This window comes from Lepisma saccharinum, chromosome 16 (genome assembly GCF_977018435.1).
Source record: "Lepisma saccharinum chromosome 16, izLepSacc3.1, whole genome shotgun sequence".
In the NCBI taxonomy this organism is placed as follows: Eukaryota; Metazoa; Arthropoda; class Insecta; order Zygentoma; family Lepismatidae; genus Lepisma; species Lepisma saccharinum.
Genome location: NC_139244.1, coordinates 13,931,293 through 13,955,788, shown reverse-complemented (window position 1 = coordinate 13,955,788; position 24,496 = coordinate 13,931,293). Strand labels below are relative to the sequence as shown.

At 35.1% G+C, this 24,496-nt stretch overlaps 1 protein-coding gene across 3 annotated transcripts in view; it reads left to right on the top strand.

Moving 5' to 3' along the window:
- LOC146000264 (uncharacterized) overlaps positions 1–21,881 on the top strand; it is a 29,956-nt gene extending 8,075 nt beyond the window's left edge. For 2 of the 3 annotated variants that reach the window (XM_083137728.1, XM_083137726.1), the window contains exons 3-6: positions 937–1,039; positions 5,559–5,684; positions 10,805–10,834; positions 12,772–21,881. In XM_083137728.1, the coding sequence (XP_082993854.1) occupies positions 937–1,039; positions 5,559–5,684; positions 10,805–10,834; positions 12,772–12,840 (328 nt within the window). In that variant the 3' untranslated portion in view covers positions 12,841–21,881. The remainder of the gene's footprint in view (positions 1–936; positions 1,040–5,558; positions 5,685–10,804; positions 10,835–12,771) is intronic. The other variant, XM_083137727.1, reaches the window with a different exon arrangement.
- The last annotated feature ends 2,615 nt before the right edge of the window (positions 21,882–24,496 follow it).

Sequence of the window (24,496 nt, the reverse complement as noted above, 5' to 3'; positions counted from 1 at the left end):
GGACTACAGTTAAAATGCAATCTGAACTAAGGTGACCATATTAAAAGAACAGAATGGGATATTTTAAATATTTTCCTGAAGGTAAAACAGGATTGGAAAACGAACACATTTTAACATAAGAACTGTTTCGCCAATAATATCTATGTTCGATAAATAACTAAATACTGTGTACATAACTTACATAATGGTGATATGATACTCCAACCAAGCAGTCCTTTAAAATTAGAAGTCATTCATTGATATTTTACCAATGAATGCATCTTCTTCTGTAATCCTTTTTAAATATCATTTTGTAAAAGTTCACACATGTGTGATTAAATTTCACCTTATTACTCAACATAGCTTTCAAAGTTTGTACTGAAAGACCGTTCTTCTCACTTGTCCACACACATTCATGCACTTGTTCAGTGGGACCATCATTTCCAGGCAAACAGAGAGGAAACTCCCATATGAAATTGGAATATGTTACATTGTTGACATTGAAATGTGAAATAATTTCTACCCAACAATGCCATAGTTCATAGTAATAGTAGAAAAGGTGTATTGTTGCAGTAATTCTATGCCAATAAGTCATTGTCACAAAAAGGGACATTTTGGCGACCCATTTTATGTTAAAAAATTAGGACTGAGACTCAAAAAAGGGTCTGGTCACCTTAATCTGAACTTCGGTATAGTGTACCTCCACCATAACCCACCAATCTAAGATGAAATAGACAGTGAGGTTGTCTGCATGTGTCAATTGAATCAGTGCTTATGTAGTCATGCTTAATAATGAATCCATCTCTTGCAGTTGTAAATAGCAATATTTTCCCCTCACTTGTTCAGACACTGATTTGGCAAGGGAAAAAAAATTGGTGTGTAAGTTGTTTTTTTTTTAAATGTACATAATAGCTTCCGCACTGTGCTTATGTAGAGTGTATTATCTTTTTCCTGTAGTTGCAGACAGCTTATGTTGTATGATTGGGAGCACCTGGTGAGCGGTAGTACTCAGGAGATGGTAGACGGACAGTCAGTGTACAGAAATCTTGTCATTTGTGAGGTAATTTTGTTTTACATTTATAAGTTACTTTTACTAGTGTAAATATTCACTACATTAAAGGGTTAGGTGGCAGAACAGCTCCAGGCTGAACCTTGACTGCTTAACACATCCACGCCCAGCTCTGGGAGGGGCATTTAAACAACCAGCCCAGGCATTTTCTGAATCCAAACTTACCTAAAAAAAAAAAAAATGTTGCCGCCATCTCGAATTTTCGAGTTTTTCAAATTGGCGCCATGGAAGCTGCAAATGGCGCTTTGTTGACTTTTTCAGCCTGGTGGATAGGAACCTAATCTCTTTGAGGTTTCCTGCTGGTGTCCCCTACTAAGGACTTACATTGGTCCTCCAAGGATCCGAACGTGTGGAGCCGTTGGTAATTTGGCACCCTGGACATGTTCTCGGGTACATCATTGGACCTCCCACAAAGTCATGCTGTGCACCCCTTTTCATTCGCCAATCAGCATGGGGGGAGAAAATGCCCCCCCCAAAAAAAACAACCTGAGAAAAGGACCTCGCAGCTAAACGACCTTAGTCATTTATGGACAAATACAAGCATATACTTTAAAACGGCCATGGTAGTTTACGAGCGGGAATGTTTTAATAAAGAATTTATTATTATTAAAATGACATGGTAATTGTATCCTTTCCATACACACTTGATTGTTGAAGTATGGTTTGCGAGAACATTATCTGTTGGGTTGTGTTTCTTATCTATAATTGACAATAAAAAGGTGTGTTTTGCAAGAGAATTTTTATGATTTGGTGCAATTGGGAAATTCTTTTTTCTATGCAGACTGCTGCTTTAATCCTGCCAACTACATGTCACAAAATATCCTTTGAACTTGAACGTGTTCCACCAGATCGTCCGTCTGAACACTAGGCCTTCCGCTTCGCTCATCGTCATGGACATTTGAACGCCCTTCCCGAAACTCTCTGCACCATTGCCTGACCTTCCCTTCACTCATCACTGTTCGTCCATAAATGGCACACAATTCCCAAAGGATGTCAGCTGCATTCTGTCCTTTGGCATTCTGAAATCGTATGACAGATCTCACTTCACATTTGGCAGGATTTTGTATTACAGCAGCCATTTCACCTTACTTCTACTCGCATGTACGCAACCCCACTCTGACGATTCTATCTCTGTTGCAAGCACAGAATACTAGGGCATGCTCCTGCACATGCTCAACTTCATTACTGTTGCCAACCCCACGTAAAAAATGATTGGCCCTTTTTTTTTTACATGTGCCTCGTGTAGCTATTTTTTTGTACAGTAATTTTTATTTTTCTATGTCTATTCAATATGGGTTGTAAACATGCAATACACCTTTGCGATGAAATTATGTCATTATGATGGTAAATGAAAGAAGTAGAGATTTTCAACTACATGATGCATCTCTCAGGTGCAGTGCTCTTTGAGAAATCAAATATCACTTACTACCAGCATTCAGACGAGACACGACATCGACAGGGCCTCACTCACTATTAGATGATAGGACAATAGCTTGTGGGGAGAGCCTCCCTACTATCACCACATTGCGCAGGTGCGAATTTTCATGTACATGTCTCAGAAGTGTATGGTGTAATTGGCAGGGTTAAAAAGCAAATAATTTACTTAGTTGAGTTGTTATTTTAAGTCCACTTATGCACAGATAGGCTAATAGGGGCTGGACCTTCAGTTTAAAGCATCACTGTGTGCCTCCACTGGTTATGGAACTCAGGATGCCTTAAATCATATTTGTAGAACAGCAGGTTTAAAGTAAACACAGTAAAAAAAAAGACAGAATACAGATGAACTGAAAACCTTCGGTACATTAGCATCATATATTCCCTGGCAATAAGCATTAGTGATAATACATATTTGGGTTCCCATTGACCTGTAAAACTTTGAAAATTGAGCTAATTCTCAGTGGCGAAGCGTGACATTTTTACGTAGTCATCGCAAGACTTGTCAAACGTCAGGGTCGATCTTTTGAACCTGGAAGGTTGGGGGGGGGGGGACGATATTTCTCCTCAGTAAATGCCAAAAATAGTCCAAGCTGTCAATAGCTAACGTCACTCTCACTTCTACCCTGAAGATGAGAGCGACGTTAGCTCTCAAAAGCTTGGAATCTTCTCCACAACTCACCTGGTCGATAACCCGAGAGAAAGTTATCATCAAACGAGAAAATGTCTCAGTATAAAAAAAATTTCATTTGGTGTTTTTTTTAAGGTCCACTTTATGCACAGTAAGGCTAATCGGAACTTGACCTACAGTTTAAAGTGGGATCCGAACCACAGTATGCCTCCACCGGGTATCGAACCTGGGACCACTAGATTGCAGAGCGACGACGCTACCACTGCGCCATCGGGGAGGCCCTTATAAAAATAAATTGTTTGAAAGCATTACAAAAAATGCACAAACTATACTTGAGCATAGCAATGCATAACTAATGCCTTCGGGTACTCGTTCTGGACCTTCTTTTGCAAATCCGCTAAATGCCCTGACATAACTGCCAACCCATCATAAGTTTGAGCAATAATAAATTTATCCTCCAGTTTCTACTTATTGACAGATATGCAATTGGTACTCACATCAGTAAAACCAATAAACCCTTCTCCTTATGCACAGATCTCAAGGCAGTTGACAATTGAGACCTACCGTACTGTTAACATTAGATGGTTCGTCTAACATAATTGAAAGAAAGTCTGATTTTTCAGTTTATTATTATTTTTTTCTCTCACAACATCACTAATTGCGTGTATTAGATCATTGCATTGCATGCTTTACAATGATGGAAATAGCACTCGGAAAAAATTTAATCCTGATGACGTGAGAGAAACCCTGCCCTAAACATGGGAGCTGAAAAAAAAGGCCTTTTATGACCAGGCCTTGAAGAGGTCGTTGGGTGTCTTCCGAGCAGGCAGAGAGATTCACACTTTTTCTGCGATGACCTGGGCCAGCGAACACCATTGCCTTCAATAGGAAACGTAGTGCGAGTGTTGGCCACGGGGAATAGTACTGGGCTCTCATTCAGATGCGCTAAACATAGCGAATCTCTTTCGTATTTCTAGTTGTTTCATGGTGTTGCTCGGCTTATTTCGCACAAATATGAGAATATTCTGACTTATTGTTTACTTCTTCTCAAAAATATTTAAAATGCAGTATTTTTATTATTTTGCCGCATCTGCCGATGACTGTAATTCTGTAAAAATGTTCAAAAACTTTGAAAAAAAACTTAGGAATTAAATGTTTTTATTTTGTTACCTTTGATGAATTGGACCACTAATGGACACGAATGATTTTGCAATTGTGTTTGTTATATACTTAAGAAATGGTATACGATATGCTTTAAATTCCATTCTCTTTGATGGGATAAAAATAATTTTGCTGGGGATAAATTTGTGTGTGCGTTAATTCGCACACTGGTCACAACCCTATCTTGTTGGCCTCCTGCCTATATTTTTCAGTTGCTCTGTGCGTTACCAAATAATAAACAAGTAGGGAAATAGTTTCTTCGAGTTAATATAAGAAGGTTTGTTTCGTTGTACTCGATTGTACTTCTGATGCTAACAATGATAATTTTTGTCGACGTTTCATTTTTTTAGGTTCAATAAAACTGAAGTTGAGTGTTTGCTATATGTGTTTGGGTTGTGACCACTGATTTAGATTCACTAATGCTGGATGTTCATTACATTCAGAGCTCACTGTATTTTTCAGGGTGGATGTGATTTTTAAATTTAAATCACAATTTAAAAAAATAATAAAAAAATGCATAAATTTGCTTGTATGTTTTTCTGGCACAGTACATACAGATAATGTTTTTATTTTTATATATGAAACGTGTTTTCTGATCAACCTTTGCTTTCTGTTTCTGTACCTATGAACCTACTTTGGAAAAGTTTGTTAAGTGTTTTAATGAAACTATGTAATAATTTCAGTAACTTTTCTTCCAATGAAATTAAAATATTTTGGATGTACTATATAGTTGTAATTTAAAAATTTTTTTTACAGTCTTTGTAGCTGAATTTTGGTGTTTTCTTGAATGGTAGTTTGCAAAATATTATCAGCTGTTATATTTAGAGCTTAATGATAATGATAATATTTTTAGTTTAGCACGATTAGTATTTTGCATATTACTGTATTATTCTACACAAAATATTTGCTATTTTTGCTGATGAGAATTATTGAGTTTTAAAGCAACACAAATTTAGTGTATTTACAGTTTACGTCTTACATTTTCCTTTCATGAGCTTCACCCCATCAGTACACACATTTTGTTCCCATGCTCTTCCTTTGAAAATGTTAGGTCTATAAGTGTCTAATAAACACAATTGAATGATTACGAGATTAGTGTACTTTCACCAAAAGTGATTCTGATATTTTCAAATTATTTATGTACATTATTCTATAAATATTTTTTTCAAAAAATCACATGATTTAAATCAAACAACCTTGGTATTTTGCAACACACATGTATATTTGTATCGCCTTCTTTTATTGATTTTGAGGTTTTTTGTTTATAAATTAATCTTTTTCCAGATCCTTATCTGGATCGATGCCTTTGGTTGGATTTGTGCCTCGTGTGTATCGTTGAGTCGTTGCTTCTGTGGAGCGGACTTCACGTTGGTCAGGAATGAAATACAGCGTCCAGAAGCTGAGACAAAGGTAAATTGTTTGTGAAGTATAAATATTAATAGGCATTTTTGTCTAGCAAAGATTAGTTATCTTTACTGGATAACTGAAATGCCGGACACTGTGGCAGAGTGGTTAGCATATCACACTGTGATGTCAAGGGTCCCGAGTTCGATTTCCTCTGGGGCTTGGTTGTTTGTGAATGTCCATCAATTTCATCACTCATCCCCATCTTCGCAAATTAGCCAAGAGGCACAAAACTAAGTAAAATAAACTAAATCAATCAATCAATCAATGGATAACTGAAATATTTCTTCTTTTTATTTTATCCTACAATAATTTGCAATTTTTGCAGGATTATAGGATTATTGCAGATTGGTTAGAATTAGATATAGATGTATTATATTTCCACATTGGTGTAGTATGCTCCACATTGCAAGAATATAGGTGTAATATGTATGTATGTTTCAAGTTCTTTATTTGTGTATCTTTTCTTTACGTTACGTTAGGTTAGGTTTGGAAAAGAAAACAGGCAAAAAAATAAAGGTGTGTATGTTTTCTTACCTAACATAACCTAACGCTAACCTAACCTATTGACCCAAGGTGGTTCACAATGATGTATCGAGAAAAAATGTGGAGACATAATGCCGTGATTAAATGTGGAGACATACTCCACCTATACCCCTTGACACACCATAGATGTTAGTGTGTACAATTTTATGACAAGGAATGCTAATATAATTACTATTCGAGTTAGCTCCCTCGATTACAGGGAATGGTACTTTTGTGTGGGGGAGGGGGTACATGCACCTGGGATTACATCCAGTGTGTGTGGTACCTGTGGCCACATTGTGAGGAAATTGAGGATCTTCAAATGAGTAGCATAATCCGGTTATTAAAGCCTATAACAACGACTGGGGGTTCATCATGTTGGCCACACGTCACCCCGTAACTGGGTGGATGAGGCATGTGGGTGTGAGGTCAGTAGTTGGTAGGTATTCATTGGCACTAAAGGGCTGTCGTGTCACGGGTTACATAACACAGATGTATTGATGTTGATTGGGGTGGAAATTGGGGTTAAATGAGAGGTTGGCTCAGTTTCCCCCAATTCCTCTTCTAGTTGAACCACAATTGCGCCAAGACCTTATAATAAGAATATGTTGTGGTAGTATTTAGTATAATAAGTGCAGCTGTGCAGTAAGCAAGTCCCTGTACAAGAACTAAATATGGGGAGGTTGTACCCAGCTGTTAACGGTCCAGATCCGGCCAAAAACCATAGATGATAAAATTCTATGGTATTCGGTCTTGAGATTCAAGCCAGCTGTAATTAAATTGTGACAAATAAAAGACATCAGGACACCAGTTGATATATACGTAACACTAGAAGTTTTATTCATGTTGCGAACATACTTACAAGATCTCGTCCTATTACACACTCACCTTCTTCGCCGTCATTTGTTTACAAGCAAGTTAACTACCCATAAGGCACTGGGTCAGAACGGATGAATACTGTTAGCCGCTGATAGCCAGCATTGTGCACAAAACAACTTATGTAAGTAGTATTTTTATGGACACACCTTTCCTCTTCGTGATTTTAAATAAACTAACTTAAAAGCACAGTATATAAAATGGAACTTATGATGCACAGAGTCCAAACTTGGTCAGGTCCAGAGAAAATCTTTTCTCTCCGATGTTGGAGAAAGCTGATGCCAGAGTCTCCCTTGAAGTTCTGTCTTTCATCCCTGTTGTCTGAGTACACTGTTACGGAGAGGGATTGCCCTCGTTCCCTATTGGTCCATACACTTTAACTCCTCCCACACGTGACTCCATGTTTGCACTGAAGAGCGATAATCGCGCATCACGGAAAAACAATAACTCCTTGTTTGCGGGGTTGATTTGGAGGGCGAAAAGTATCTCGCTCTAATTAATTTTAGCTGCTCATAACTTGGGTGTGAATAACTCGCTTCGGACAATTCGTTAAAGTTATGCGTTCTGTGGCTGTCTAAACTTCACTGAGGCGATGAGATATTTTTGGGCAGGGTTGTAGTTCAAATTTTCATTTCCGTCACATATCCATGTCTCGTAATTGAAATAAAGCACACAAAAAGGACACAGAGTAACCATCCACCGAACAACCTCTCGTACAATTTCAAAAAAGCTGACTTTAACAAACTATGCAACAAACTATTGGTCGTTAACTGGGATACACTAAAAGTCTGTAATAACGTAAACGAAGTACCAGATATGTTTTACAACATAATATATGAAAGCATTTGACGCGTGCATCCCCTTAAGATGCCTAACCCCTCCTTAAATATCTATGCTGGTTTACCGCCAATATAATTAAAAAAATAAAAGCAAAGGCTCACCACCACCAAAAATGGAAACAAAACGTAGGTAACCCAGTTCACCATGCCAACAAATTTAAAGAACTCAGAAAAGCAATCAAAAAAGAAATATAAGCTGCCCATAATAATTACTTGTTCGACATCGAAAGCAATATTCAAAGTGACCCGTCACTTTTCTGGTCGTACATAAATCACAACAGGCAAAATAAACAGTTTCCAGTTTCTTCAAACAATGAACCCATACTAAACCTGAATACCGTCGTTGATGAATTTGCGAAATACTTTCAACAATATGGCAAAGTATAACCTCGAGATCATGGCGGGGCACACAGAGTGCAAAACGTTAGATTCACTCAACTTTCAGATGATCAGTATGTCTGAAATTGAAGCAGCTGTAAAAAAATTAAAGCCAAAGAAGTCGGCGGAGCCAGACAAAATCCCACCCTACATCTTCAAAGGATGTGTAGACATTTTTAAAATTCCACTCTTTATTATCTACAATGTGATATTATCGTCTATGCAGTTTCCCGAATGGTGGAAAGTTACTGCTGTATGTCCAGTACCGAAATCCTTGGAGAACAGAAACTTACAAAACCATCGTCCTGTAGCTTTTTTATCTGCCCCTGCTAAAAGATTTGAGCAAATCTTATATTGCCACATATACATATAACCATGTCAAAGAAACTTTTTCTGAATACCAGCATGGCTTTCTGCCCAACTGCTCAATAGAAACAAACTTTGGCGAGAAACTGCATTATATAAGCACAGTGTTAGATGATGGGGGGCAGGTGGATGTAATATACTGATTTTTCCAAAGCCTTTGACACTGTAAATCATGATGTACTTCTAAGTAAATTGGGCACTTTCAACTTTTCCCTTCCCCTCAGGAAACTTATGGTGTCATATTTAATGAATAGAAAACAATATGTTTCGTATAAAGGCCACACATCCAGCAAATTAGTACGTTCCAGAGTACCTCTAGGGTCCAACATAGGACCTCTTCTCTTTCTTAATCAACGACTTACCAGAACATTTGATTAATTCTAGGAAACTGTTATTTGCAGACAACCTGAAATTCTTTCAAAGATTAAAAAAATATTGAAAACTGTGTTTGTCTACAACAAGACATAAATAGGTTGAGTGTGTGGTTCTTGTGCAACGGTCTTTCTCTGAATGCAGCAAAAATGCTATTCCGTTACATATTCTAAACAAAGAACGATCTTAAATTTTCAATATAAACTTAATAATACCAATCTAAAAAAATTGAAACGGCAAGGACCTAGGAATATATTTTGACTCTAAGCTAACTTTCACTCACCATATTAACAAAGTAATAGGCAATGCTTACAAACTTCTGGGGTTCATTATTAGAATGGGCAGAGACTTTCAAGACACCCAAACACTTAAGGTATTATATTACTCATTAGTACGTTCAAAACTTGAATTTGGGTCTGTTGTATCGAACACTGACAGCATAGTACAGACTACAAAAATAGAGTGAGTACAATCAAAAGTGTTACGTTATATGAAGTGTAAACTTGAAGGTACTTATCCCAGATTTGATTCGTACAGTAATCTAATAGAGGAGCTCCGAATGCACAGGCTTGACGATCGAAGGACAGTCCGCGACCTGCTGCTGCTCTGGAAAATATATAATGGAAAACTTCGCTCTCCTCTTTGGATCTCACAAATCTAAATTACGCGTTCCTAACAATAAGACGTGACCCAATCATCAAACCTTTTTTGTGAATAGAGCGCGAACAAACATTGTCAAGAAATCCTATATCTGGAGAATGAGTGTTTTCTACAATGCCTTAGAAAAGCGTAACAAAAATATTGATTTGTTCTCTATGCCATATATACAATTTAAAAACAGTGTAATGAAAACAATATCAAATAATGGTCACTGAAGCATGTATGAAAGAAAACCTGTATCTCTGAACTCTCTAACTGGGTGCCAGCCTGTTGAGTTCATTAATGTAAATAAATAAATAAATATATAAATGTTCAAATTGTAGACTGGCTGGCGCGCTCGCAGGAGTTATGTCGTCTGCTTCAGTCTGTAATGTGCAGAACTGTTGTTTTGATTCCGGGCCTGGGCAGCTGCATACTCCCTCAAGAACAGAGGGTCGTTGTTCAGGACCAGGGCGAGAGTCACGTTGGGGGTTTTAAATTTTTAAAATGCTTGAAGTTTCGTGATTAGCTGCATCTCACCGTTGGCCCCCTGCTTCTCTAAATTTCAACCATCAAGCCAAACGTGAATTGATGGTGACATGAGCCGAATGTAGACTGGATGGATATCAGAGTTTATTGCGGTAACACACTGGCTTCCTTCTCTTGAATATCAAATATAAGCTGGACTTCTTGGGAAAGAATGCTGGTTTGTTTGAGATGGCTGTCATTTTCTCAGAGAGCAGAAAAATGAGATCTTGGGGAAGTGCGGAGAAAGACTGATGGTAATGGTAAATGGAAATTGGTATATCGGTCATAACCTGCTTTGTGACCTGTTTTCGGATTGAATATTTCTCTTATGTATTATTATTGTACAAAAGTTTGTTATTGTGGGCATGGAAGTTTATTGAGGTCACTAGTTTGTACCTCTTTAGAACATTTATAGTGATCGTAAAGTCAAGTTAAATTAACAAATAATACTAAAATAGTACTGGCTTTAAAAGTGATTAATCAAAAGAGGCAGAAAAGCAACATAAAATAAAAAAAAAATCGCAACTTAAAATGAGAAAAAGTGCACTACATGCTTAAATTAAGAAAAATACACTACTATACTATTTCTACATACTATTTCAGGAATCTGGAAATAGTGTTCCAAATGCTGATGTAAGTAGAAAACAATAATCAAATTGGTGATGGTTCGGTATCAATAAACCACGTGCTTTTGTGCTTGTGTTCATTATTTTCTTTCACCTTTAAACAATTCATTTGTTTCTTATGATCCCGAGGTTTAGGCTGGTGTTGGTTTTCTCTGTCTACACCTTTATGCTTCTGTCATTTTGATATTCCTTCTGCTTCATGATTTCTTAAGTGTAACACTATCATCATAATATAGATGTAGAATTTTTTTCCCCTCATAGTCTTTCTACTGTTTAAGGGTAATCATCATCAAATGACTTTAAGGTGGGTGCGGATTCTCTGTTGAATCTTGACCTGGCACTTGAGTCTCTGAAATCTCATCTTTACATTGCGTTACGTATCCCTCATTTTCATTTTCGAGTTACGTTTAGCTAAGCAGCCTGACAGGAAGTATAGGAAAGTGTTAACTTCAGCACCAGCTCAGCAAAAAGCATTCGCCAATATTTGCAAAGGAAAATTGATGAGAGAGAAAAAGGGGAGGAGTTTTGATGAGGAGGAATGGAAGTTGGATCTGGCGCTAGGGAGACAGGGGAGATACACAATTTTATTGTTCTTTCCAATTAATTTTGAAGGAGTGCTGCCTTCATTACCAAAGATTACGGAACCTGAGACTGAGATTGTAAATGCAGTGATGCACTACAATCTTCTTCTCAGATTCAATAACCTTTGTTAATGAAGGTAGTGGTCCTTCGAAGTTAGTCAGAAAATCCAATTTGCAACATGGAAGTATTGAACATCACCTGTATATTTTTACCATGTAACTCATGTGATAGAAACTTGAATACCTGTACTAACCCCTCCTAACATAAATATGTAAAAATATATCCTGATTTTTAAAAAAAGAGGTTTTTGAAAAATATATAAAATGAAAAATTTGATGAATATCTAAAAATATGCCCTTAGTATTTATTTCATCTGTATCTCGTGGTATCACAGTATCAGTACATTTCAATCAATAAACTTTGCTGTATTAATTGTATAATACTTATACAGCAATACATGCATGGTACATTTGTTGTTTTCCTTTTCACAATATTTCAAATGCTATTTAATCCCCTCATATTGACTGTTCGGTGCAATTGAAATAATGTTTATAGAAGTAGGTGTTTGTTATGCATCATTAAAATTTTACATTTTAATTAAAATTAATTTTATTTGGCTGTATTTGTATCGGAAGAGAAAACCTTGTTTACTTATTTCTTGAATTTCTTTGTGCATTCATCAAAATCAGTAGAGTATCAGTACATTTCATTAAAATTTTACATTTTAATTAAAATTAATTTTATTTGACTGTATTTGTATCGGAAGAGAAAACCTTGTTTACTTATTTCTTGAATTTCTTTGTGCATTCATCAAAATCAGTAGAGTATCAGTACATTTCAATCAATAAACTTTGCTGTATTAATTGTATAATACTTATACAGCAATACATGCATGGTACATTTGTTGTTTTCCTTTTCACAATATTTCAAATGCTATTTAATCCCCTCATATTGACTGTTCGGTGCAATTGAAATAATGTTTATAGAAGTAGGTGTTTGTTATGCATCATTAAAATTTTACATTTTAATTAAAATTAATTTTATTTGACTGTATTTGTATCGGAAGAGAAAACCTTGTTTACTTATTTCTTGAATTTCTTTGTGCATTCATCAAAATCAGTAGATGATGCAATCAGTGTAAAACGTTGCTTTAACAAGTAAGCCATTCTGTTTTCTTGCTGACTAATATTGTCCATTTGCAATCAAAGGTTCTGATGTTTAATTCTCATTTGAGACAGAGTGGTATAAATATATATCTCACTTTGAATTGTATATCCAGTTCCGATTATCCTGTCCAAGTATAAAATGGACTTAAAGGAAGACTGTTGTGTTCTTATTCAATGTTTTTTCTTCTTCTTACAGTTAGTTGAGTCTCAAGACCTGGAGAAAGATATACTAGAAGAGGAGGAAGAAATAATTCAAGCTAAATAACTGATCACGATACTTTGACGAGGGTATATTTCCTTTCTTACTACTTCCACAACAAACAAACTTCACTTCAGTTAGTGACCTTAATGCTTATGTGATGTTGGCTTTACATGAAGATTTGAATTTACGATCTTCTTGGTGTCTCATCTGCAGAGACAATACATATTTGCCAGCTTACGGAATGAATGCATACTCTCAGGAATAGAAGTCCATCGATGATTGCTGTTTCTGTACACAAAGTATGATTTTTCGCTGGAAAATCAAACGCTTGGTGGTATGTGTTATATATGTAAAATTACATGGCCGAGATTTGGCATTTATTTTTAAATGACCTTGAATTTCCATGTCAGAACTTAACACTACGTTGGTGCCTGCTAGTGGGTTCTTAACATCCATGATCTGCATTTGCAAAATGATTATATAACTTTCTCTCTATATTCTCTCTCTCTCTTAATATTAAGATAACTTTGTGTAGAAAAGTTTCCCCTTCTTTTTGTATGGTTTTTGTGGGGTTATGTACATACTCATTTTGTATTTTTTTTTCAGTACAGTGTCAAATATATGCATTTAATATGAATACCGGTGTGATTTAAATTGTACTTGTTTGTACCGCATTGGCCTGAAGATGAGCCACACCCTAAAAATTCGAGGGGGGAAAGAAGAAAAAAATAATCAGAGACATTGAGGGAAGAAAAATTACCGGTAGCAATTTTATTCTACATACAGTGGAACCTCGATTTTATGTTTTTCAGGAGACCAGTGTGAAAGAACTTAAAATGCAGGAGAGAATGTAAAATCCGGGAAAAGTTTATAGCATTTTCCTCTAGCAGAACCATAAAGATTGATTGTATAATGAGGGAAAATGTAAAACCGGGTAACGTAATATCAGGGTTTCACTGTATTTAGTATTTGGAAAACAATATGTACCTATAGAATTTTCCTTCAACACATTTATTTTCTTGTTATGCACGGTATCAATCATTATTAATTTCAGTAGTAAGAAGTACCAAACATTTTTCGTAACATAGAGTATAACAACACATTTTCACTACCCTACTCTGTGTAAAAGCCAAGGTCTTGAATGTAGCCACACCCAAACTTTTCACAGTTGAAATGTGGATATAAAGTGCAGCTTATTTTCAGGCCAGTGCAGTAATTCTTGTGTTCAAATGTAAGTTTCAAGAAAGTAATTAGTCTAAGCTATAAATTTTAAGGTAATTGTTAATAAGTAGTATATATTCTTTTATACTATTTTGTCATTGCTCAAACAATGTGGCTATTTTTAAGTACTCGTCAGTGCAGCAAAATTTCTTAATTAGGTAATTTTCTCCATATTAAGTGCAATCACTATTTTTGTATTTTGTCATTCTTTTTTGTTGGGTATAGGTAGTCAGTGGCAACCTTTTGATATAAACTTACTACACAAAGCTGAATAACCATGAGAGAGGTAATGTTGTATCTTTGTTTTGAGTTTTTGATTCAATATGAGAAATCAGTTGCTTCGGGTGTTGAGGTAGACTAACTTACAGGGGCAACTAAAAGATATGTTTAAAATAGGACTGACCCCATGCTGAATCTCAAATGGTCTCAAAAAATACCATGCAACTTTCTTGTAAATTCTAAATATCCTGGAAATATGCGAGATTTTCATTATTTTGGTGACTGTATTGTAGGGAGAAATGGATTTTGTGATTAAATAATGATCTTGTATAAAATTATAAATATTTTAAAGCAGAACGTATAAAATTATAAATATTTTAAAGCAGAACACTTATTAGATTGATATGTATAGTCCTGGTTAGAAATCATATTTTAAACTTTATAGAAATATTGGAACTACTTTAATTTGTTTAAATTACCAACCATTGGCATCAGTCGAGATCACAACATTGCTGTTAGTATTGGGTTAACGTGATATTGGCTCAGTGTTGGTTTAAAGCTTGATTATGCAAAAACTAGAAAACAATACATAGCCATTATTTTACGTGGTTGCATGTACTGGCAACTTGGGTATATATACCAGTATACTAGGCTCCTATTTACGAGGTTCTAAGTTTAAATCTCATGTTAGTTTTTCATGATAATCTTATTCACTTCAGTTATGGCACTTTACATTTTTTGTTACTTTCATCTCTTTTCAACTTCATAATGTTTTGCAAATAAGGAATGCTTAATTAGGTACAATGCAGTACTATATACCAATCTACACGCACATGCTAGAACTTGCAAACACAAATCTAAAACTATAAAATAGAGTTAAGCTAATATCAGTGCTGATACTGAACACTGTAACAATTTTAACAATGTACTTGTTTAGGTGTTATATATGCGTTTATATACAGGGTGTCCACAAAGTCCTGCTACCGTTACAATGAAACTTAACTCCTAAACTATATGAGATAAATACATGCAGTTTTTTTGCAACGTGTTCTACAACTCTCAAAGTTTTATTTACAATTACAACACTTCCACACCACATACGCCCCCGTTAGTTGCGCTCAGGACGTCGAGACTTTATTCGCTCTCCATCCATACACGCTGCAGCATAGCAGCATCAACCTGTTCGAGAACTTCTACAATCCGTGTATGAAATGTGAGAATATCTGGAACAGGGGTTTCATAGACACAATCCTTGACGGGCCCCAAAGGAAAAATCGAAGGGGGTGATATCAGTGGAGCGCGGTTGCCAGGAAATGTCTATCCAAAAGGTCCCTCACAACATAATCTGCAAAAGCAAAACAAATAATAATAATAATAATAATAAAATACCCACTACTTATTAAAACTTTGAGAGCTGTAGAACACGTTGCAAAAAGCCGCATGTCTTTATCTCATATAGTTTAGGTGCTATGTTTCATTGTAATGGTAGCAGGACTTTGTGGACACCCTGTATAAATATTATATTGCAACTTTGCAATATCAATGGACCAGATTTTAGAAGACTGAATCCATTTTATACCAGGATATCAGTAATGAAAAAATAACATTCAAACAAAGAATTGTAGCTTTCCTGGCAATGTGATTCAAACAAGTGTTCTCGGATTACCAACAAGGTTAAATCTGCGTGAGTGTCCAGCGTTTCAAGTGCATAAATTGCTCTCATCAGTGTAATGTTAAATATATGAGTATGGTGGGGCAAAGCTTAGACATCATTATTGGAAGATGTTGTGCTTTCATGGAGAATTGGGTTCCAGGTGTGACTGAGCTGGAGTCGTATGTCCCTGTTGAGTTTCGTGCTTTCCCAGGAAACAGCTATGGCTTCCTTTACTCTTCTGTCACTGTAACCTACTCATTTGGCTATGATTTTTTTTGTGTCTGATTATAAAATCCTGTGACCCTCGGTAATACTGTGTTCTGCTGCTTCCTGACTTTTCTGGTTGGAGCAGTCTGATGTAGTTTTGCTGTTCATTTTATCTCTGATGAATGGTCGGTCCATCCAGTTTGTCCTATATGTGGTGTCCCACATTCAAATGGTGCTACTGTGAATAGTCTTCATCCCATGCCTGGTGGGAATTCTCCCTAACTTCCTGAAGGTGTGTCCGATGAATGGTAAAACTGTTGCAATGGGGTGTTCCTCTTCCATGTCAGAGGAGCGCGTTCACCATTTAGGATTCTAGGGGGGGAAAAAATCTCAATTCAAAACTTTTGTTCTAATGAACGAATTAAGTACTTGGTCTATTCTCTTTATATTGCTGTCACAGGCCATGGACAAAATACAAGAGCCTTACTCAATCATGGATGGAGCACATTTGGGGTTCCCACTGACCTAGAATAACTGTAAAAGTTAGGAATGAAATTAGTTTTTTTTTGCTTTTCCTCCAAATCTCATCTTAACCGGAGATATTTTGTTTAAAAATGTTCTCACATTTTATTTTTGTTCATTTATTTTTGGCATTGTTAAATAAACCTCATTAACTTGAATAGCATGGTAAGTTGAAATCTGAATATTTATTTATTAGTCTTTGAGTAGTCTGGTGAGTTATTTAAAGGAACCTCGAAAAGTCTTGGTAATTTGGTTGGTGAAAAGAATTTGGTTGGTTGGTGATGTTCTAAAGTAGGTTTTGAGGGTAGAAACATGGATGGTATCTCTAAGGTAATCCAATCGCCTCCCCGATGGTGCAGTGGTAGCATCGTCACCTTGTAATCAAGGGGCCCTGGGTTCGATACCCGGTGGAGGCACATAGTGGTTCGGGTCAGTGGCGTGCACAGGATTTTCGAAAGGGAGGAGTTACATACACTTTTTTTGATAGTCTGCCCTCATTTTGCCATCTTTTCCTAATTTGACGTTCTTTATTTTAGAAATGCTTCGCCAAAGGGGGTGATTATAACCCCCATCAACCCCCCTTGGGCATGCTGCTTGTTCGGATCCCACTTTAAACTGTAGGTCCAGTCCCGATTAGCCTTACTGTGCATAAAGTTGATTTGAAACTCCAAATGAATCAATCTAAGGTAATCCAAGAATTTCCATAGCTTTAAAAATTATGTGCTCTAAATACAGTGTCACCTCGATTTTACTTTTTTCAGGAGACCAGACTGAAGAAACTTAAAATACAGGAAAATGTATAATCGAGGAAAATTTTATAGCATTTTGCCATGTTGGGACCATCAAGATTGAATGTATAATGTGGGAGAATGTAAAATCTGGGAACGTGCATAAATGTCAGTTGGCAGTCAAAAGGGAATGTTCTGTTTGCGGAATGGAGCTGTAAAATTTGATTTGAGCTTAAACCTCATTGTAGCAGACTTGTCATGATTTAGATCAGATTTCCATCGTGGTAACAGTGTTCAATATGTTTCAGATTTCTGATGAATTGGCATTCATTGGCGTAGGGTAATGTTGAATGATTAATAAATATTATAAGCTGATACATGAGGGCCATGTTACAAAGACATGATGATCTTGTTTGTTTGGAATGCAGAACTTATGAATTCAATTACTTGCCTCACCAGCTTCAACAACGGAGATCTGAACAAATATTGGCTACCAGTTTTGTTTTAAGTTATGCACAGATAGTCTAATTGGGACAGGACATACAGAGTGAAGCAAGATCCGAACCACTATGTGCCTCCACCAGGTAACAAACTGAGGACCCCTTGATCAAAAGATGATGACGTTACCACTATGCAAACAGGGAGGCCATGTTTGAATTTTGTATCTGTTTCTACTCTGGATACTAAGTGTGGTATGTACCTGGATGACGGAAAGATGTCTTTGTTCTGCGTCTAAGCCAATCACATATTAATATCTTGCTACCCCCTTCCTTTACCCTTCTTGCAGTATCAAATTCCCACAAGAACTGTAGGCATGAATATCATATATAGAAAAGCTTGAAATCATAGATACCAGGCACTATCTTTCTGGATCCAACAGTATCCTTCCAAATGCCAGCCCCTAGATTTTTGAAATCCAAATATCCTGTAAATTAATTTTGCACAAACATTACACTGATAAGTGGATATCTTTAATGTTCTGTCAGAATAGTTGTTCTAATTATTGATTCATGAACCTATGATTACTATGACTGACATTGTGGAGTTGCATTGTATTAGTATTTACATCAGTAAATTTATATTAATAAAATCTTCGGGTATTATATTGCAACGTTCTTCATAAATGTCCATGTAACCACAGCTGAGGTCAATGTGTCTTATGATTGCCCTGCAACTGGGAATGGTTTGATGTTAAGGTCAAAAATTAGGACAGCCAATATAATGTATGTGTTGTGACCATTACCTTGTTGACAACATGTGGCATCATATTTTTTAGTTCTTCATATTTGTCAGTTATAGATTAACCTTCAGGATGTATTAATACCACACTATTTCTATGAATTTGCTCACAAATGTCCAGTAAGTTCACGTTGTTGCCTTGTGAATAATTAATGATTGTGTATGAATAGATCCATTTGTATGGGCTAGTGTAAACTGCTGAAGCATAGGATTTGCGTTTGTGTGTGTGTTTTGAATTTAAAACATAGAAGAAATGTATTTGCATTACTATTTGAGTACTTATTCAGTTTCAAATTTTTAGCTATAATTTTTGGATTTTATTCACACTAATATGAAAGGTCATTTAATATTTAAATTTTGTAGTGCATTCTTTTATGCTTCTTTTTATGAGTGTTCTTGCACTTTTTTTATATATTGATATTGTGTTTAATTCATATTGCTTTTCCTTTGTGCATTTGTTGAATTATTCCAAGTTGCAAGAGGATGAATCTTCATTTATGTAATGGGTAAAAATAATTTTTGATGATGAACCATTCTGTAAATTGAGTCTCATATATATGTTAGGGATGGGACAGATATTAATCGGTACTCTATCGGTATCAGCCAATATAGGCACATCAGTGTATCAGTTTATTGGTAAAATTACCGATTATTTTACCAATCCGATATATCTACAAATATCTTCTAATTTAGTGCAAAATTTGCAATTTTGTAATAATTTTTATGGATATTCTCCATGCCCCACTTTGTAAAAAGTAAATATCTAAATATACAATGTATTTTGCAATTCTGTCACCTGGAAACACACATTTATTAAGGATGCCAGTGAACCATTCAGGTTCTCCATGTTTCATTTGGGATTTTATGTCAGATCAGTAGAATATTGGTAATCGGTATCAGTAAATTTTATATTGGTATTGGCCAAAACTTCATTTCGACCCATCCCTAATATACCATTCTTGTATTTTTTGACTTTTTTATGCTCTTATACCAGTTTTTGTTCTTGTGATAAGAAATGCTGTTTGAGGTTTACATTTCTTTGTGTGAATATTAGACCATTATCACTCCTTTGCATGCACAATGCAAGAACAGTGTGTAATATATATATATATATATTAGAAATATTTCTCTATATAATTAATAAGTGTTCTATGGGAACGAATTGTTAGTTCTCAGAAAATTAGTAAAAAATAATAATGCAATTTATAATCTTGACTGCACAATGATACCAGCATGAGTGTTGCAAGGAATTTGCATGGGAATGGGGTGCTCAAGGCTTTGATATAAAAATCAATAATAGTAATAATAATATCAAATGCTTTTATTATAATCAAATAACAATAGTAAACTATTATTTTATTACCAATTTATTATATTATTTTTATATCCATAGTGGAGTCTCCTACTTGATATAGACTGGAGTGCGTAAATATCCACCATACCATTTTGGATCATCATATTGTGTAGTTTCTTGCATAAAGATTCTTCGACTTCAAATTTTGAAAAATCATGGAACATGTAGAATGTGAAATTGTGAAGATTCAACCTGGTTCCTCCATTTTACACTCAATTTTCAAGCTTTTTCTAAGGGCGAGGGGAGGTGGTATTTTGTTTTAATAAATTAAGCGAACTTTATTTTACTTTTATTTTAGCATTAAAGTAAGAATGACCATTTCCAGGTAAGGTCATCTGGTCCATTTGATCCCCGCATAACCTTGATGCCCAGGGATAGCAGTATGTGCACAGATAATAAAACACACAGTTGTGTCACACACTGACACTTAAAATAGTAACTTTTTTATTGTTTTTTCATGGAGCAAATATAATATATTAAAATATATCTGGAAGAAAACTTTTTACCAACACAATGCTGTTAATAAACCAGTTAGTGCATATTCTCAATTTTTTTTTGGCATGGTATGGACCTATTACAGCATCTAAGTATTGTAATTTTTAATAATGAAAATTGTTCATTTGCAGTGAGTAAAATCTTATATAAATTGAATTACGATTCCTGCAGGAGGGAAAACTTTTCTCATTAGCGATATTCTTCTGTAGATACAATATTATAATCTTGAGCATACTGAGAACTATGGCAAAACCTCAAAATGTGTTCATGCAAGAAGGTCCGAGTCAAATATCTCTGTTTGTGTGTTCAAAACCCCTTGTGCACACACCAACTAGAAAATTTTCAAGAAATTATCTCTGCAACCCACATCTTAAAAGGGGACTCTGCGAACCTTTGTTTTGAAATGAGACATTAAAGCAGTGAACAGTTTATATTGCTTCTTAAGGTGCCAAAGAGTCGTATTTGTAAAAAGTAGAATTCAAACACTGGACTGGCAACTGTATGATATTCAACAAACAATGCATTGCACGAAATCACACTCCGCCACCATATTTCAGTAAAACAGATCAGTTCCTGCAGGTATGAATTGTGTATATGAACTTTGCCGAAGTGATTCAAGATTTGATGGTCGTGTTAGGAATGTACACGTATAAAATATTATTCAACAAATGTAATTTCTTTGACCATTTGTTCTTCCATTTCGTTATCTCAACAGTTAACAGTAACATAGAATATTTATTTGCTATTCATTCATCAGAATGGATAATGTAGTCTTCTTGTGCTTTCCTTAACATCTGATAATACATTTTACTGATTTTAGAATGTTAATAAGTTCCATCCTATTGTGCCAAGACTCAAAGATTTCAGCAATAGAGAATATAAACAAACTAAACTGAATTTTTCATTCTTACCTATATTACTCATTCTTTAAGATGGATAGAGTAAGAAATTTGTTTCAGAAACTACTTGACTGAAAGTAATTTTGTTATATATAAAACTAACCGTCCCACCTGTGCCAATTATTTGACCTCTACTTTTAGTTTACACTCTGTTCCTTCATATTGTTTTCCTGTCTTGTTATTTCCCTGTAATTTCTATTGTATCTATGATATGCAGGGACATATTTTTTTTGCATATACTATTAAGAAGCTATATAAATATTGCATCATGTCACATGAAGGGATAGGGAGTAAAACATGTTAAGTGACATATTGGTCATTATTAGGGCTTGGAAGTTGAGGAAAAATCCTTTTCTTTCCTAGTGTCCGAAGACAAGGCCCAACATAATATATGTTCATTTTGGGTCATTGTAGCCAGAAAAAGGTGGGGTTTATTTGTCGTTTTTTTTGGCTTATTGTTCCTTTTTTAGCCTTTTTAAAGGTCTTGATGGCTTTTTTTTTTGCAACTTCACCTAATTTCCACTACGTTTTTACTGACCATTCTCAATTCGAATCATCATCAGTTCTTAAACATCCTTTCTGTAGTAAAGAAATAATAAAAATTAATTATATATATATATATATATATATATATATATATATATATATATATATATATATATATATATATATATATATATAGATATATATATATATTTGAACCATCCCTGAAAATAGAGAGAAAAACATTTTTGACTTGAAAGAAGATGCATTTCATTCATGTAGTTTTATCGCACTGTGTGTTCCATACCAGCAGAATTTTGTAATTTTTTTATTCATTAAATATGTAATTAAAACTGAAGTTATTAATTAATTTGGATCACATTATAAGTCGTTTTTTCCGTATTTAGGTCCTTTTTTTGATATTATTAGGTCTTTTTGGGCAATTTATAGGTCTTCAACTTCCGAGCCCTAGTCCTTATTAAGATTATTAAGCAGAAAGGTTATGAAAGCTACACTGTAGATAAATTGTTTTTGCGTTGTGTTTATCAATTTCAGAAGCATTCAATGAGCCCAATGCAAATAGCATGACATGGAGATTACATGTGAAAATTGAAGGATGGCTCTTTTTACTTTGTAAGTCAACAATGACCAAAATGTTACTTACCATGTCTTACTCCCGAGCTCTTCTATATCATATCCTGGTCAAGAATTGAATTTGTTAATTTCATGTTAATTCATGTGGGTGTTGTAAATATTGTTCGAAGAAGTTCAACCGGATATATAATCTAAGTAGATACAATATTTTGTTTTGTTTTAATTCTGATTATTAAAATGAAACTTATTTTTAGTGAAAACTATTTAAGACTACTATAAATATGTTGGGATGAGCAGATTGATAGATAATAATTGGGTAACTTCAGAATCATATTTTGAATTTTTCTGATATCAAGCTGTGATAACTTCTCTGTAAGTGTTGCAAGTTATGTAACTTGACCAGTTAATAGAGTACTTAGTGTTTCCACTTCTAGTGTTGTTCTGGTTAGATATTATAATTATTTATAACCAATGCTTTTTTTTATCTGGCGGTAAGCAACAGTACACCACACTGGCACCTTTTAAAGGCAAGAATAAAACTAATACAATTTTTATTTAATGAAAGAAATATTTCTGTGTGTGTGACTACATAGATACAAATTCATTTATTAACATACTACAATATTTTGAGTAATTCTTATGATGCGCACAATAACAAAAAAAACTTGAAGAGTACCGGAACCTTACTTTCCAGAAAAAAAAAGCACTGTTCATAACTGAAATAAGTTTTATCAGACAATAGAATAGAGTAATATTAAACTGTATTGCAGTTGTATACCTTGTATAATGTGCAGATTTGGAATTTTTGCATGCTTTTGACAACAGGATTTACATTGTGGAAGCCAAGGCAAAAATACATGCAGAAATCTGGTTGGCATAGTTGTAAATAGTAGTGTGATTTTCATATATAGCTATATATAAAAATTATAAATTTTGCCAGTAATTGTTACAACCAACTAGTCAATCACATGCTTTATTTCATAATTAACATAAGATATAATTACAATAGATGACAAGTTATGTTTCAAAGCTTTGAAATATGTTTTAAATATTTAGTAATATAATAAATGATTATGCATATTTTCATTGTTCTTTTGATTTCGTTTTGGCAACCATACATTATTTTCTTTCATTCTTAAAATTTTAGAATTTGAAATTAAAACTTGTAATACATACTGATTAAATAATTTCTGTTTCAGAGTAGAAACATACTGGGGGGGGGGGGGCACAATTCAAGTTGTCCGTCTGGAACCCGTTTGAAGCATGGAAATGTGGTGAAACTTGGCAGAGAGAGTATGGAAACAATGGCGAAACGAGTGCTAATGTTAAAATTAGTTCAGCTTTTCCCCACCAGGTGGCACTGAGGCATTGCATTAACAACAGCCAGTAATTTGAGTTTATGTCAGTACGGTAGTGTTCAGTAGGCACCCCATAAACATAAATGAAGCTTTGGAAGCATAAGACAGCAATATAAATGGTCTCATCCTGGGATGTTGTTCACTGAGTACCAGATTTCAGCACCACATTTCAACCTGGTGGTGAAAATTTGAACTACTATTTTTTTGTCAGCATTCGCTTCCGCATGGTTTGAATAGCCTCTCTACTAAGGTTCACTACAATCTGATGACTCAAATAATAATAATTTATTGTCATTAAGCTTGTACAGCAATAGACAACATCAAGAACAAAATACATGTGAAATATATTATAAAATAATATAAAATTATAACCCCCTTTATGTTTAAGTTGCACTAAAATACAATACTTTTAATTTCAAGAAATTCTTGAGTTGAGTACAATGGTGTAGCAACTAACCAGGCATACAGTTTATGTTTAAATACATTCATACTGTTTGACCAGCGATCCGAGAGCTCTTCGAGTTTTCTGCACATGCCCGAAGTAGAAGAGTCCAGTCATAAATTGGGTGAGTTTGTGGAACCGCTTCTCTGAAACGCGAGCAGCGCGAGTGTCACGTGGGGAAAGAGAGCAATGTTGCCAACCGGAGAATATTGACACAAGATATTGGAAGTGCTCTGGCCGTGGAGAGGCATCTTTGCAAAAGCTGAAGTCTTGAACGTAGCGCCAGTTCAGCATCTTTGACCCA